Consider the following 15,558-nt stretch of genomic DNA (forward strand, 5'->3'; position numbering starts at 1 on the left):
CCTAGGTGTCGGGGCACTTGTGGGTGGGTGATGTCCCAGGAGACCTGCCCTCCTAGGTGTCGGGGCACCTGTGGGTGGGTGATGTCCCAGGAGACCTGCCCTCCTAGGTGTCGGGGCACCTGTGGGTGGGTGATGTCCCAGGAGACCTGCCCTCCTAGGTGTAGGTGCACCTGTGGGTGGGTGATGTCCCAGGAGACCTGCCCTCCTAGGTGTCGGGGCACCTGTGGGTGGGTGATGTCCCAGGAGACCTGCCCTCCTAGGTGTCGGGGCACCTGTGGGTGGGTGATGTCCTAGGAGACCCGCCCTCCTAGGTGTCGGGGCACCTGTGGGTGGGTGATGTCCCAGGAGACCTGCCCTCCTAGGTGTCGGGGCACCTGTGGGTGGGTGATGTCCCAGGAGACCTGCCCTCCTAGGTGTCGGGGCACCTGTGGGTGGCTGAAGTCCCAGGAGACCTGCCCTCCTAGGTGTCGGGGCACCTGTGGGTGGGTGATGTCCCAGGAGACCCGTCCTCCTAGGTGTCGGGGCACCTGTGGGTGGGTGATGGCGCAGGAGACCCGCCCTCCTAGGTGTCGGGGCACCTGCGGGTGGGTGATGTCCCAGGAGACCCGCCCTCCTAGGTGTCGGGGCACCTGTGGGTGGGTGATGTCCCAGGAGACCTGCCCTCCTAGGTGTCGGGGCACCTGTGGGTGGGTGATGTCCCAGGAGACCTGCCCTCCTAGGTGTCGGGGCACCTGTGGGTGGGTGATGTCCCAGGAGACCCGCCCTCCTAGGTGTAGGTGCACCTGTGGGTGGGTGATGTCCCAGGAGACCCGCCCTCCTAGGTGTCGGGGCACCTGTGGGTGGGTGATGTCCCAGGAGACCTGCCCTCCTAGGTGTAGGTGCACCTGTGGGTGGGTGATGTCCCAGGAGACCCGCCCTCCTAGGTGTCGGGGCACCTGCAGGGTGGGTGATGTCCCAGGAGACCCGCCCTCCTAGGTGTCGGGGCACCTGTGGGTGGGTGATGTCCCAGGAGACCTGCCCTCCTAGGTGTAGGTGCACCTGTGGGTGGGTGATGTCCCATGAGACCTGCCCTCCTAGGTGTCGGGGCACCTGTGGGTGGGTGATGTCCCAGGAGACCCGCCCTCCTAGGTGTAGGTGCACCTGTGGGTGGGTGATGTCCCAGGAGACCCGCCCTCCTAGGTGTAGGTGCACCTGTGGGTGGGTGATGTCCCAGGAGACCTGCCCTCCTAGGTGTCGGGGCACCTGCACGGTGGGTGATGTCCCAGGAGACCCGCCCTCCTAGGTGTCGGGGCACCTGTGGGTGGGTGATGTCCCATGAGACCTGCCCTTCTAGGTGTCGGGGCACCTGTGGGTGGGTGATGTCCCATGAGACCTGCCCTCCTAGGTGTCGGGGCACCTGTGGGTGGGTGATGTCCCAGGAGACCTGCCCTCCTAGGTGTAGGTGCACCTGTGGGTGGGTGATGTCCCAGGAGACCCGCCCTCCTAGGTGTCGGGGCACCTGTGGGTGGGTGATGTCCCAGGAGACCTGCCCTCCTAGGTGTCGGGGCACCTGTGGGTGGGTGATGTCCCAGGAGACCCGCCCTCCTAGGTGTCGGGGCACCTGTCGGTGGGTGATGTCCCAGGAGACCTGCCCTCCTAGGTGTCGGGGCACCTGTGGGTGGGTGATGTCCCAGGAGACCCGCCCTCCTAGGTGTCGGGGCACCTGCGGGTGGCTGAAGTCCCAGGAGACCTGCCCTCCTAGGTGTCGGGGCACCTGTGGGTGGGTGATGTCCTAGGAGAACTGCCCTCCTAGGTGTCGGGGCACCTGTGGGTGGCTGAAGTCCCAGGAGACCCGCCCTCCTAGGTGTCGGGGCACCTGTGGGTGGGTGATGTCCCAGGAGACCCGCCCTCCTAGGTGTCGGGGCACCTGTGGGTGGGTGATGTCCCAGGAGACCTGCCCTCCTAGGTGTCGGGGCACCTGTGGGTGGGTGATGTCCCAGGAGACCTGCCCTCCTAGGTGTCGGGGCACCTGTGGGTGGGTGATGTCCTAGGAGACCCGCCCTCCTAGGTGTAGGTGCACCTGTGGGTGGGTGATGTCCCAGGAGACCTGCCCTCCTAGGTGTCGGGGCACCTGCGGGTGGCTGAAGTCCCAGGAGACCTGCCCTCCTAGGTGTCGGGGCACCTGTGGGTGGGTGATGTCCCAGGAGACCCGCCCTCCTAGGTGTCGGGGCACCTGTGGGTGGGTGATGTCCCAGGAGACCCGCCCTCCTAGGTGTCGGGGCACCTGTGGGTGGGTGATGTCCCAGGAGACCTGCCCTCCTAGGTGTAGGTGCACCTGTGGGTGGGTGATGTCCCAGGAGACCTGCCCTCCTAGGTGTCGGGGCACCTGTGGGTGGGTGATGTCCCAGGAGACCTGCCCTCCTAGGTGTCGGGGCACCTGTGGGTGGGTGATGTCCTAGGAGACCCGCCCTCCTAGGTGTCGGGGCACCTGTGGGTGGGTGATGTCCCAGGAGACCTGCCCTCCTAGGTGTCGGGGCACCTGTGGGTGGGTGATGTCCCAGGAGACCTGCCCTCCTAGGTGTCGGGGCACCTGTGGGTGGGTGATGTCCCAGGAGACCTGCCCTCCTAGGTGTCGGGGCACCTGTGGGTGGGTGATGTCCCAGGAGACCTGCCCTCCTAGGTGTAGGTGCACCTGTGGGTGGGTGATGTCCCAGGAGACCTGCCCTCCTAGGTGTCGGGGCACCTGTGGGTGGGTGATGTCCCAGGAGACCCGCCCTCCTAGGTGTAGGTGCACCTGTGGGTGGGTAATGTCCCAGGAGACCTGCCCTCCTAGGTGTCGGGGCACCTGTGGGTGGCTGATGTCCCAGGAGACCCACCCTCCTAGGTGTCGGGGCACCTGTGGGTGGGTGATGTCCCAGGAGACCTGCCCTCCTAGGTGTCGGGGCACCTGTGGGTGGGTGATGTCCCAGGAGACCTGCCCTCCTAGGTGTAGGTGCACCTGTGGGTGGGTGATGTCCCAGGAGACCTGCCCTCCTAGGTGTAGGTGCACCTGTGGGTGGGTGATGTCCCAGGAGACCTGCCCTCCTAGGTGTAGGTGCACCTGTGGGTGGGTGATGTCCCAGGAGACCCGCCCTCCTAGGTGTCGGGGCACCTGCGGGTGGCTTATGTCCCAGGAGACCCGCCCTCCTAGGTGTAGGTGCACCTGTGGGTGGCTGATGTCCCAGGAGACCTGCCCTCCTAGGTGTAGGTGCACCTGTGGGTGGGTGATGTCCCAGGAGACCTGCCCTCCTAGGTGTCGGGGCACCTGCGGGTGGGTGATGTCCCAGGAGACCTGCCCTCCTAGGTGTCGGGGCACCTGCGGGTGGGTGATGTCCCAGGAGACCTGCCCTCCTAGGTGTCGGGGCACCTGTGGGTGGGTGATGTCCCAGGAGACCCGCCCTCCTAGGTGTCGGGGCACCTGTGGGTGGGTGATGTCCCAGGAGACCCGCCCTCCTAGGTGTCGGGGCACCTGTGGGTGGGTGATGTTCCAGGAGACCCGCCCTCCTAGGTGTCGGGGCACCTGCGGGTGGGTGATGTCCCAGGAGACCCGCCCTCCTAGGTGTCGGGGCACCTGTGGGTGGGTGATGTCCCAGGAGACCTGCCCTCCTAGGTGTCGGGGCACCTGTGGGTGGGTGATGTCCCAGGAGACCTGCCCTCCTAGGTGTCGGGGCACCTGTGGGTGGGTGATGTCCCAGGAGACCCGCCCTCCTAGGTGTCGGGGCACCTGTGGGTGGGTGATGTCCCAGGAGACCCGCCCTCCTAGGTGTCGGGGCACCTGTGGGTGGGTGATGTCCCAGGAGACCCGCCCTCCTAAGTGTCGGGGCACCTGTGGGTGGGTGATGTCCCAGGAGACCTGCCCTCCTAGGTGTCGGGGCACCTGCAGGTGGCCAACTGGTGAGTTCCAGGTCTCTGGAGCTCATTTCCCTGTGTACCTGAAACTCCGTGGTCCTGGCTCTTGTTATTCTGTCTGCCCTGTGAGGGCTGAATACCTCTCTGAGTGGAATCACACACTCTCTCTTCCTGTCTGAGTGACTCATCTCCCGCTGGCATGGTGGCTTCATGTCCACCCATCCAGTCGCCAGGACCGACTTGCCTTTCCTTAGGGTTGGTTGCATTCTGCTGTGTGAATGCTCTGCACTTTCCTTTCCCTCCATCCCTGATGGATATCTTGGCCCTTGTGAGTAGAGCTGAGTCAATACCAGAGTTATCAAAAGAATGCAAAGAAAAACCACAGTGAAATATGCATTTTTCTTCTATGTATTTGCAAAATTTTACAAAGTGATAAAGCCAGTGTTCCTGAGTGCAGAGTTGGAGCTTCCCAGGGAGGTGGGTGTGTAACACTCTGCCACAGAGTTGTGCCCCAGGGCTCCTCTTTCAGACATTTACCTGGCCACAGACATGAAAAGAGGATACCAAGGATGTTTACGCTTAGCTCTCACAATGTGGAGGCCCCAAACGCCAGGCACAGCCAAGGGTGTATTCATCTTGTGTGGCTCAATGCAAAGATCTAAGTGTTGTTTTTGAAGAATATTTAATGATATTGAGAAATATTTTTCATGTTTTTAAGTGAATATAGCCTCAACATGGTTTTTAGTATGAATCCAATTTAACATTTAAAATGTCATTGAAACATTAAGATGTCATAAAGAAACATATTGTCTTTTCTTTCTGTATTTCTGTGTTTCCATTCTTATATAAGGAAAGTATTTTACTTTTTTTTGAGAGTAAAACTTCTTTTCAAACACAGGTAAAACTTATCCTCATGAGTAACTTATAAATGACTGTTTGGATTAATCTAGACCTGTGGGCATGAGTGGCTGTATTTTTGCTTAAACTTGTTTGTTATAAGAGGTGGGACAATTGCGTCCTCATCAGCAGGCCAAATGACCTGAGTCAGGGTAAAAAGCTACTAAGTCCCTGTCCCATCACTGAAGACACCTTTGTACTCCTAGCTTGCTACGCCTCACCTACCCCTCAGCCATTTTGAAGATCAGAGTGGGACCTTTCTTGTTCTTTACCATCTTATCCCATCCTGTCCCCTCCCATGTCATGTCATCCCATTCCATCCCTTCCCATGTCATCCAAACCCCTCCCCTCCCATGTCATCCAACCCATGTCATCCCCTCCCATGTCATCCCATCTCATGTCATGTCATCCCATCCCATCCCTTCCCATGTCATCCCAACCCCTCCCCTCCCATGTCATCCAACCCTGTCATCCCATCCCATGTCATCTCATCCCATATCATCCATCCCATATCATCCCATCCCATCTCCTCATGTCATCCCATCCCATGTCATCCCATCCCATATCATCCCATCCCATCCCATATCATCCCATCCCATGTCATCCCATCCCATGTCATCCCATCCCATGTCATCCCATCTCCTCATGTCATCCCCTCCCATATCATCCCCTCCCCTCCCATGTCATCCCAACCCATGTCATCCCATCCCATCCCCTCCCCTCCCATGTCATCCCATCCCATATCATCCCATCCCATATCATCCATCCTATATCATCCCATCCCATCTCCTCATGTCATCCCATCCCATGTCATCCCATTCCATATCATCCCATCCCATGTCATCCCATCTCCTCATGTATCCCATCTCCTCATGTCATCCCATCCCATATCATCCCATCCCATGTCATCCCATCCCATATCATCCCATCCCATGTCATCCCATCCCATATCATCCAACCCATATCATCCCATCCCATGTCATCCCCTCCCATGTCATCCCATCCCATGTCATCCCATCTCCTCATGTCATCCCCTCCCATATCATCCCATCCCAAGTCATCCCATCCCATATCATCCCATCCCATGTCATCCCATCCCATATCATCCCATCCCATGTCATCCCATTCCATATCATCCCATCCCATGTCATCCCATCTCCTCATGTCATCCCATCTCCTCATGTATCCCATCTCCTCATGTCATCCCATCCCATATCATCCCATCCCATGTCATCCCATCTCCTCATGTTATCCCATCCCATGTCATCCCATCTCCTCATGTCATCCCATCTCCTCATGTATCCCATCTCCTCATGTCATCCCATCCCATATCATCCCATCCCATGTCATCCCATCTCCTCATGTCATCCCATCCCATATCATCCCATCTCCTCATGTCATCCCACCCCATATCATCCCATCCCATGTCATCCCATTCCCTCCCCTCCCATGCCATCCCAACCCATGTCATCCCATCCCCTCCCCTCCCATGCCATCCCAACCCATGTCATCCCATCCCATCCCCTCCCCTCCCATGCCATCCCAACCCATGTCATCCCATCCCATCCCCTCCCCTCCCATGCCATCCCAACCCATGTCATCCCATCCCATCCCATCCCCTCCCATGCCATCCCATCCCATCCCCTCCCCTCCCATGCCATCCCAACCCATGTCATCCCATCCCCTCCCCTCCCATGCCATCCCAACCCATGTCATCCCATCCCATCCCCTCCCCTCCCATGCCATCCCATCCCATCCCATGTCATCCAATCTGTCCCAAATCAGGAAATGTTGGCTGCTACAACTGGCAGCCCCTGCTGGCTGCATCTGAACTGATGGTGAGGGAGAAGTGGATTCCACAGTGGGTGCTCTTCCTGACCATTGCTGAGTGCTGCGTATGTGACCCCTGACATGGGTGGTCTGACTGAGATGCTGGACACCTAGGTCCTGCAGACCACCTGTGCTCCTTCTACTGCCATTACCACTGCAGGTGGCAGCCCCTTGAAACTTCATTCAAGGAGCGAACTGGCACTTCCTAGGTACTTCTCTCAGGTAGAAAGCAGATGCAGGCTCAAAGTAAATAATCAAAACCTACAACCCAGCTGGCAGCACAGAAAATCAGGAAACATTGACCCTAACACGATCTTTATGCTTTATTTCTACACGCGACCAAGGAGGCCCTGCCTGTGCGTAGCTCCCGGCACATCCCACTGGCCTTCCTGCAGGGGTCCCTCGCTCACCCGTGTCTCCTGGGCTTTCCCGCCCTCTTTCTGAAAGGCCGTCCTAATTTGAACAGTCCCCTGATTTTACACACTTTCCAAATTAAACAAATATGTTCTGCTTTTTAAAATTTTTTAAATTATTTTATTGTATTAAATTTGTTTTAATTAGTTATGCATGACAGTAGAATGCACATTGATTCACTGTGCACAAATGGAGCACAGTTTTTCATTCTCTGGTTGTAAGTGGAGTCCCACTATCCTTGCAATCATACATGTACCTAGGGAAATGATGTTTGTCTCATTCTACTATCTTTCCTACCCCCATTACCCCTCTTCTCCCTCCCTCCCTCCCCTTTGCCCAATCCAGAGTTCCTTCACTCATCCCATGCCCCCACCCCCATAGGGACCAGCATCATTTATCAGAGAGAACATTTGGCCTTTTATTTTGGAGGATTGACTTACTTTACTTAGCATGATATTCTTCAACTCCATCCATTTACCTGCAAATGCCATGATTTTATTCTCTTTTAATGATGAGTAGTACTCCATTGTGTATGTATACCACAGTTTCTTTATCCATTCATCTATTGAAGGGCATCTAGGTTGCTTCCACAGTTTGGCTATTATGAATTGTGATATTATAAATATTGACATGGCTGCATCACTGTTGTATGCTGATTTTAAGTCCTTTGGGTATAGCCTGAGGAGTGGGATAGTTTAGGTCAAATGGTGGTTCCATTCCAAGTTTTCCAAGGAATCTCCATACTGCTTTCAATAATGGTCGCACCAATTTGCAGTCCCACCAGCAGTGTATGAGTGTGCCTCTTCCCCCACTTATTGTTGCTTATATTCTTAATAGCTGCCATTCTGACTAGAATGAGATGAAATCTTAGAGTAGTTTTGACTTGCATTTCTCTAATTAATAGAGTCATTAATTTTTTTCAAATGTTTGTTGATTAATTGTATATCATCTTCTGAGAAGAGTCTCTTTAGTTCCTTAGCCCATTCATTGATTGGGTTATTTGCTTTTTTGGTGTTTTTTGAGTTCTTTATATATATCCTGGAGATTAGTGCTCTATCTGATGTGTGTGTAGTGAAGAGGTTCTGCCACTCTGCAGGCTCTCTCTTCACCCCCTTGGTTATATATGTCTATGTTGTAGTGGGACACAGTGCCTTTATTTTTTTATTTATTTTTATGTGGTGCTGAGGATCAAACCCAGTGCTGAGCCACATCCCTAGCTCTGAGAAGAAGCTTTTTAGTTTGAATCCATCCCATTTATTGATTCTTGATTTTATTTCTTGTACTTTAGGTGACTTGTTAAGAAAGTTTGGGCCTAATCTGACATGATGAAGATTTGGATTTACTTTTTCTTCAGTTAGGCACAGGGTCTCTGGTCTAATTGCTGGGTCCTTGATCTACTTTGAGTTGAGTCTTGTGTAGGGTGAGAGAGGAGTTTAATTTCATTTTGCTACGTATGGATTTCTAGTTTTGTCAGTACCATTTGTTGAAGAGGCTGTCTTTCTCCAGTGTATGTTTTTGGCCCCTTTGTCTAGAGTGAGACAACTGTATTTGTGTGGGCTTTTCTCTGTGTCTTCTATGCTGTACCATTGGTCTACATGTCTATTTTGGTGCCAGTACCATGCCGTTTTTGTTACTATAGTTTTGTAGTATAGTGATGCCTCCTGCTTCACTCTTCTTGATAAGAATCGCTTTGGCTATTCTGGGTCTCTTGTTTTTCCAAATGAATTTCACGACTGCTTTTTCTGTTTCTATGAGGAATGAAATTGGGATTTTAGTTGGAATCACATTGAATCTGTATAACTCTTTTGGTAGTATGGCAATTTTGACAATGTTAATTCTTCCTACCCAAGAACATGGGAGATCTTTGCATCTTCTAAGGTCTTCTTCAGTTTCCTTCTGTAGTGTTCTGTAGTTTTCATTTGTAGAGGTCTTTCACTTCTTTTGTTAAATTGATTCCCAAGATTTTTTTTTTTTGAGGCTATTGTGAATGGGGTAGTTTTCCAAATTTCTATTTCAGAGGATTCATCACTGATTTATAGAAATGCATTTGATTTGTGGGTATTGATTTTACATCCTGCTACTTTGCTGAATTTGTTTATTTATTTTAGAAGTTTTCTGGTGGAATTTTTTGGATCCTCTAAGTATCAAATCATGTTGTCAGCAAATAGTGTTAGTTTTAGTTCATCTTTTCCTATGTATATCCCTTTAATTTCTTTCATCTGTTTGCTTGCCCTGGCTAGAGTTTCAAGGACTATGTTGAATACATCTTGTTCCAGTGTTTGGAGGGGACGCTTTCAATTTTTCTCCATTTAGAATGATGCTGGCCTTGGGCTTAGCATAAATAGCTTTTACAGTGTTGAGGTACGTTCCTACTATCCCTAGTTTTCTAGTGTTTTGAACATGAAGGGTGCTGTATTTTGTCAAATGCTTTCTCTGAATGTATTGAGATGATCATGATTCTTGCTTTTAAGTCTATTGATGTGATGAATTACATTTATTGATTTCCATATGTTGAACCAACATTGTGTCCCTGGGTGTACCTCACTTGATTGTGGTGCACTACTATCTTTTTAATGTTTTTGTATGTGATTTGCCAGAATTTGAGTGAGAATTTTCGCATCTATGTTCATCAGGGATACGGGTCTGAAGTTTTCATTCCTTGATGTGTCTCTGTCTGGTTTTGGTATCAGGGTGATATTAGCTTCATGGAATGAATTTGGAAGGGTTCCCTCCTTTTGTATTTCATGGAATAATCTGGTGTTAACCTTCTCTGAAGGTCTTGAGGAACTCGGCTGAGAAGCATTGGTCCTGGCTCTCCTTGGTCGGAAGGCTCCGGACAGTGTCCCCCATTTCATTGCTTGACATTGCTCTGTTCACCCTGTGTGTCCCTTGGTTCCCTCTGGGCAGATCACATGTGTCTAGGAGTTGATTTTACATCCTGCTGTTTTCTCTTTCACGGGAGTGTACATTTTCAAAATGGTTTCTAATCATCTTCTGTATTTGTCAGGCAGTTTTTATCATAATAATTTGGACATTCTTCCCCAAGTCTCTCCTGAGATTGGCCTCAGTTTGTCTCTCAGTGTGTGGCTGTTCTCCCTGAGTCCCTCAAACCCTGCGTTGGTGGCTCTGGGGCCTGTCCCTGGGCTAGGTGGCTCACAGCTTGTCCCTGCAGGTCACTCCCCTGGCCTGCTCCGTTGTCCCCACCCTCCCAGGTTCTGTGCTGTCCCTGATGGCCTCCTCCATTGCTGTTGCTGAGTGTGTCCACACCCAGGCCCCGGGCGGCAGGACGTCTGCCCTGGCCCGGCCTGGCTCTTCCTCTGATGTCCTTTTTGCCTTGTGCCTGCTCAGCTATGGCCTTGCTGGGACCACCTCCTGGGTTTCTGCTGGTGCCTGACTTTGGGAGGTACTTCTGGGGACCTAGACCCTGTATCTGTGAAAGCCACCCGCGCTGCGTATGTGCTCCTCGGGAAAGAGCCCCGCGGGGGGGTTCAAGTCGCACACAGGTGCTCTCTACCTGGCTGGCGCTGGGGAAGCATGCGGGCTCCTTTTGGAATACGGGGACAAAGTCACTTGTCCTATTTGGGAATGAGTTACTTTAGGCATATGAGATGTTGTCTTCACAAAGTTTTCCTAGAGGAAAAGCTGGGGTTTCTCAATAGAAACCAAAGGCCCTTTCTAAAGGAGACGAGGGTCCCTGCTGCCAGGACCCAGGGACACCCAGCCTTGCTAGGTGCCGAGAGCCCGGTGAGCCTTCTGGCGTGGCAAAGCTGGCTGGGTAGCTGTGGAGGGAGGAAACAGGTGACCTCTTTACTTTCCTTCCAGGTATAAGCCCAGGAGCAGGTACGAGTGTGTCCTCAGGCTGTCCACCCGGGGGGCCACTGAGGTGACCAGCTTGTCAGCGGTGAACGACTTCTACTCCCGTATCCTTGTCTGGGTCTTCCAGCTGCCAGCCAGTGAGCTCCGATGTCTGGTGCTGTGCGGCACAGGCTGCTCGGGGCCGTTCTCGGGGCACTGACGCTCTTGGCAGCGACTGGACGACGGTGATGTTCCTCTCAGTGTGGGGCTTTCCAGGGGGCAGCTGTCAGGACAGGTCCTGGAGCAGACCAGGCCCTCGCGGGAGGGCTGCCAGACCCCGAGCTGCTGCTCCCGCAGAGTGCACCGTCGAGTCCAAGCTTCGACTCGGGCTGTGTATGGGTAATGTCGTCACTTTTAATCAAAAAAATTGGTTTTATTCACTTAGAATCAGATCTCCTCATGGGTAAAGGCTCTAGTTCATTCAGACACAGGCTGAGGGTTCCAGGTGCGCTTCCTTCCCCAGGCCTGGGGAGACGTTGTGGGGTCTGCGGGAACGCCATGAAGCTGGAGTGTGGGGCTCCGCCCCGGGTCCTGTGGAAGGGGAAGAGGGAGCCCTGGCAGCAGGGGCCCCCGCGGCTCGCACCTCAGCTGTGCCGTCTGTGTGTGCCGGCCTGGGCCCCGGCTTCTGCCCGGCAGGTCCGCCACAGTGCTCGGGGAGACGCTGGGGAGTGTGGGTGGTCACTCGATCCCTGTATGCACACATGGCCCCTCGCCTGTCCACTCAGACGGCGCCTGTGCTCTCTGGACGTGTGGGTCTGGGCTGCTCCAGGTGCTGCCCCCCATGTGGCTGTGCCCCGCAGCGGTCTCATCTGGTCTGTATTCAGACTGCCCACGTTTCCACCTCTAGCTGATCTGGACATTTCCTGGACACGTCCACTCAGTCTGGCCGAGGTAGACCAAGGCCAACTGCAGAACATGCTCCTCTGCCGTCTCCCATCTCCCAGCAGCACCCTCTGCTCCTGTGTACACCTGGGGGCCGGCCGAGTGGGGCTGTGCTGGGAGGACTTCCCTGTGGAGCTGCAGAGGTTCTGGTCAGTCAGTCCACTGAGCAGAGCTGCGCCTCCCCAGAACGTGCACCCCCGGGTGTGCACAGAGCTGTGCCTCCCTGTGGGCCGGGCCACCGTGCAGGCTCCCTAACTCAGCTGCTGCAGATGTGGTCCTCACAGCTGGCCGCAACAGGACTTTGCAAGTTTTCGACCTCAACACCGGCTGCAGTGCTGCAGTGATAGCAGAAGCCCATTCACGGCCCATCCATCAGATCTGTCAGAATAAAGTAAGTTCTGGACACACACGTTACGGTTGGGATCTTTAGTGTCCCCGGAAAAGCCTGTGTGGGAAGCCTGGTCCTCAGTCCAGCAAGACTCAGAGGTGGGTCTCTTAGGCAGTGGTGACCGGGGACAGCGAGCTCATTGTGAGCGGCCGTCTGGTGGATTAGTGATTTGAATGGACTTGGACTGCAGGGTGGTCGTATGGTCAGGTGGGGCGTGGCTGGAGGAGGTGGGTCCTAGGGCTGTGCCCTGGCTACATCTGTCCCTGGTTCCTGCCCGTCTCCTGGCGGCCAGGCTGAGCAGCCTTCCTCCACAAGCCTCCCCATGATGTGTCTGCCTCACTTCAGGCAAGAAACACAGACTGTTTGAACACGAACCGAATCTTTGAACCCATGAGCCCCCACAAACGTTTCCTTTTCTGAGTTGTTCTCCTCAGGGGTGCTGATCACAACGCGGAAAAGCGGAAGAATCCAGTACGTTGTTTGTAACATTAGGAGCTTTAGTTCTTAATAAACAAAGTATTAGGATGTAATTTCGGAACTGCTGCCAATTTCAGTGTAACTCGTATGAATCACTATTTTAGGCCTTGACATTTGACCTGTTACCCCAGGGCCCAGACAAACCTCGGCAGGGGAGCGATCTCATGGGGTCTCGTGGGGGGTGGCCTGGCTCCCTCTCCGTCTCCCTGTCCCCACGCCCAGGCAACCCATCCTCGGGACTCTTGGCACCTCCTGCCAGCAGAGGCTCCTGGACCCTTAAGGACAGAAGCCAGACCCAGCAGGCCCGTCCCTTCCCGTGGCTCATCTGTGGGTTCCTCGGGGGCTGGGCTGGACCCTCTGGGCTCAGGCTGGGCAACCTGGCACTGGTCCAGACCTGGGGAAGGCTGTCATGGGCTGCCACTGGCTTCTGAGCTCTAGTTCCAGGGCCCTGCCCACTGAGCAGGGTGGCCATGTGCTGGGTATCCCCGGCGCTTTCCAGGGGTCAGTCCCAGTGTGCCTGCTCTCTGCTTTCCATCTCTGCTCTATGGCCTGGGCCATCCATGTCCAGGTCCGAGGAGTCTGTCTCTGGGTGGCAGACTTGACTGTCACTTTGCCACCAGTTCACACTGCTGACCAGCCTGGGAGTGTGGGGGAAGGCTTGGATCCGTGCCTTCCTGGCATACAGTTGGTGCTCAGAGGTGGCTGGCCTGGCCGCTGAGGGCGGTTGGGTCGGGGTCTGTCCAGAGCTGCCTCCCCGCAGTGTGCAAGGGGCACTGTGGGCACAGGACGCCGGAGCTGGCTGTGAGCGCCCGTCCAGGTCTCCACAGGGACGCCTGGCGAGGTGGGAACGCGGTTTCTACCAGGTGCTAGGCGGCGCTCCGGGCAGAGTCGGGGTGAGCCTCACCGAGTGCCCGGTGCCTGTGGCAGGATACCCCCTCCTCAGTGGCCTTTCCCCAGAGCACTGTCCTGCAGAGGACTCTTTGGCCCACAGTCCAGGACGAGCAGTTGTAAATGACTTCCAAATGGAGCGTCCGTGTGGAGAAGCTGAGGGCTGTGGCCGTGGGAGGCAGGGAGGCTCTGCAGCCTGTGCCGGCCACCTCCAAACGGGGTCAGATGGCCTGATTTCCATGTTCTCAAGTGAAGAGTCTCAGGCTCCTTCCCCCTCAGCTCACACTGTCTTGGGAGCAAGTGCCACTTGGCGAGTCCCCAGCAGCGGGTCCTGGGGAGGCTGGGTGACGCTGGCCCAGCCCTGCTGCGTGGGCCCATTCCTTCCCTGGGTCGGTTCCTTTCCGTGGCTCATCTTGAGGCTTCCTCAGGGGCTGAGCTGCACCCTGCTGGGCGCTGGGGGAGGCCAGGCCAGCCCTGCTGTGCACGAGCAGTGGAGCTGGCAGCTCCCGGCATTCGCAGCCGGGGGCCCGCTGGTCAGCGGCTTCGTGGTCCAGGGTGTGTCTGCTGTAGGCTGTCGTGACCCCTCGCCGGCAAAGGAAACATGACGCAGGATTCTTCTTTCAGCAGTTTACTCAGGACCTTTGAATCATGATGAGAAAACAGGAACAAGAGAAGAAAGCGCGCGCGCGCCAGCGGTCCGTCTGCCCTAGCTTAAGTACCCAGCCCCGCCAATGAACCAGCACCACGTGGAGGAGTCCAATAGGTACAGCGCAGCGGAAGCAGGCCAGAGCCCAGCCCCACAGCCCTACAAGGAGTTGTTTACCTCTAACAACTCTAACCGCTGAGTCATCAGAAGCAGGAGGCCAGCGCCATTTTCAGGGTGCGGTCGCCGGCTCCCAACAGTTCCCCCTTTCTGTTTTACAAGCAACAGGTAAAAGTAGAGGTCCTATCCCACTGTGCAGAATGGCTGCATAGTATGGCTCAGCCCTAAGGAGGGCCCTTCCCCAGACCTGACTCCGTATCAGCCGACGCCTTTTTTCGTGGGGCGGGGTGTGGACGCGTCAAACCTGCATGCAATAGGACATGCTCTCCTTGGGACTCAAACCTAGAGCTCCCAAGTGCAGTGCCTTGCCTCGCACCCTGTGCTGTGTCGATCACTTGAGCATGGTGAGCCATGCGTGAGGGAACTGTCCTGCCTCCAAAGCGGCCAAGGCTTGTATGAGCATAAGATTCTGCACCTGCTGCTGCTTGCGCATACGAACCAGACACCACAGGCACAATCCAATGGCAAGTACTAGGACTACAGCCAACGCACCCATGCCTGCCCAATGCTTCAAGAAACTAAAAGACTTAAACAAGTCTTTCACAGGATATTACATCTTTCACAGGAGCAATATGGACTCGTGTCAAAATGTTCACTTGGTCTTGTAGTAGATCTACCCGCTGGTTGAGAAGCACAGTGTCATGATGTAGATGTTAATTCATCATAGTCTGAGTCTCCATGGCTGTTGCAGCAGAATCCACAAGCTTGTTCACAGCATCTGCAGTAAGCACAGCAGTGGCGAGAGCCGCGGCGGCAGTGGCCGCCGCAACAGCAGACGCTGCAACGGCTGCCACAATGGCTGCAGTTATATCAAAGTCTCTTTTGTTTCTTTGCAATAATACAGACAAATTATCATCATCAATAACATTCTTGTAGGTGGTTGTTAAAGGAAAGGTAAAGGTTTTGTTAGAATTAATAAACTGAGGGGTCAATGAGCCCTGACATCCAGTCCAAGCTGGTGAACTGGTTTTTGTGGCTTTACTACGGGGCAACAATGCTGGTTGTTGAGGAATAGAAGTATTGGCTCTCAATACCTTAGCAGGAAAAACACCATTGATTACAGTAGCATTACCATTTGAGCCCCGAGAACCGTCACTATCAAACCAGCCCAAAGATTGATTGGTTAACATAATACAAGGTACAGAATCAGAGTAATTAACATGTACAGAGAAACACGATGTGTCAAATAATGAAACAGTAGAAAAGTTATCAATAGCTGCTACAGTGTCCATAGGCA

The 15,558-nt window shown here is 54.4% G+C and overlaps 1 protein-coding gene across 17 annotated transcripts in view; it reads left to right on the top strand.

Moving 5' to 3' along the window:
* Positions 1–15,558, top strand: part of Wdr27 (WD repeat domain 27) — a 199,069-nt gene that overhangs the window by 58,483 nt on the left and 125,028 nt on the right. For all 17 annotated transcript variants that reach the window (XR_013424649.1, XR_013424650.1, XR_013424648.1 and 14 more), the window contains 2 exons: positions 10,831–10,928; positions 12,015–12,136. Coding sequence is in view for 6 of the 17 variants with exons in the window: in XM_078018657.1 (XP_077874783.1) it covers positions 10,831–10,928; positions 12,015–12,136 (220 nt within the window). In the remaining 11 variants the exon portion in view is untranslated. The remainder of the gene's footprint in view (positions 1–10,830; positions 10,929–12,014; positions 12,137–15,558) is intronic.

This window comes from Ictidomys tridecemlineatus, chromosome 8 (genome assembly GCF_052094955.1).
Source record: "Ictidomys tridecemlineatus isolate mIctTri1 chromosome 8, mIctTri1.hap1, whole genome shotgun sequence".
In the NCBI taxonomy this organism is placed as follows: Eukaryota; Metazoa; Chordata; class Mammalia; order Rodentia; family Sciuridae; genus Ictidomys; species Ictidomys tridecemlineatus.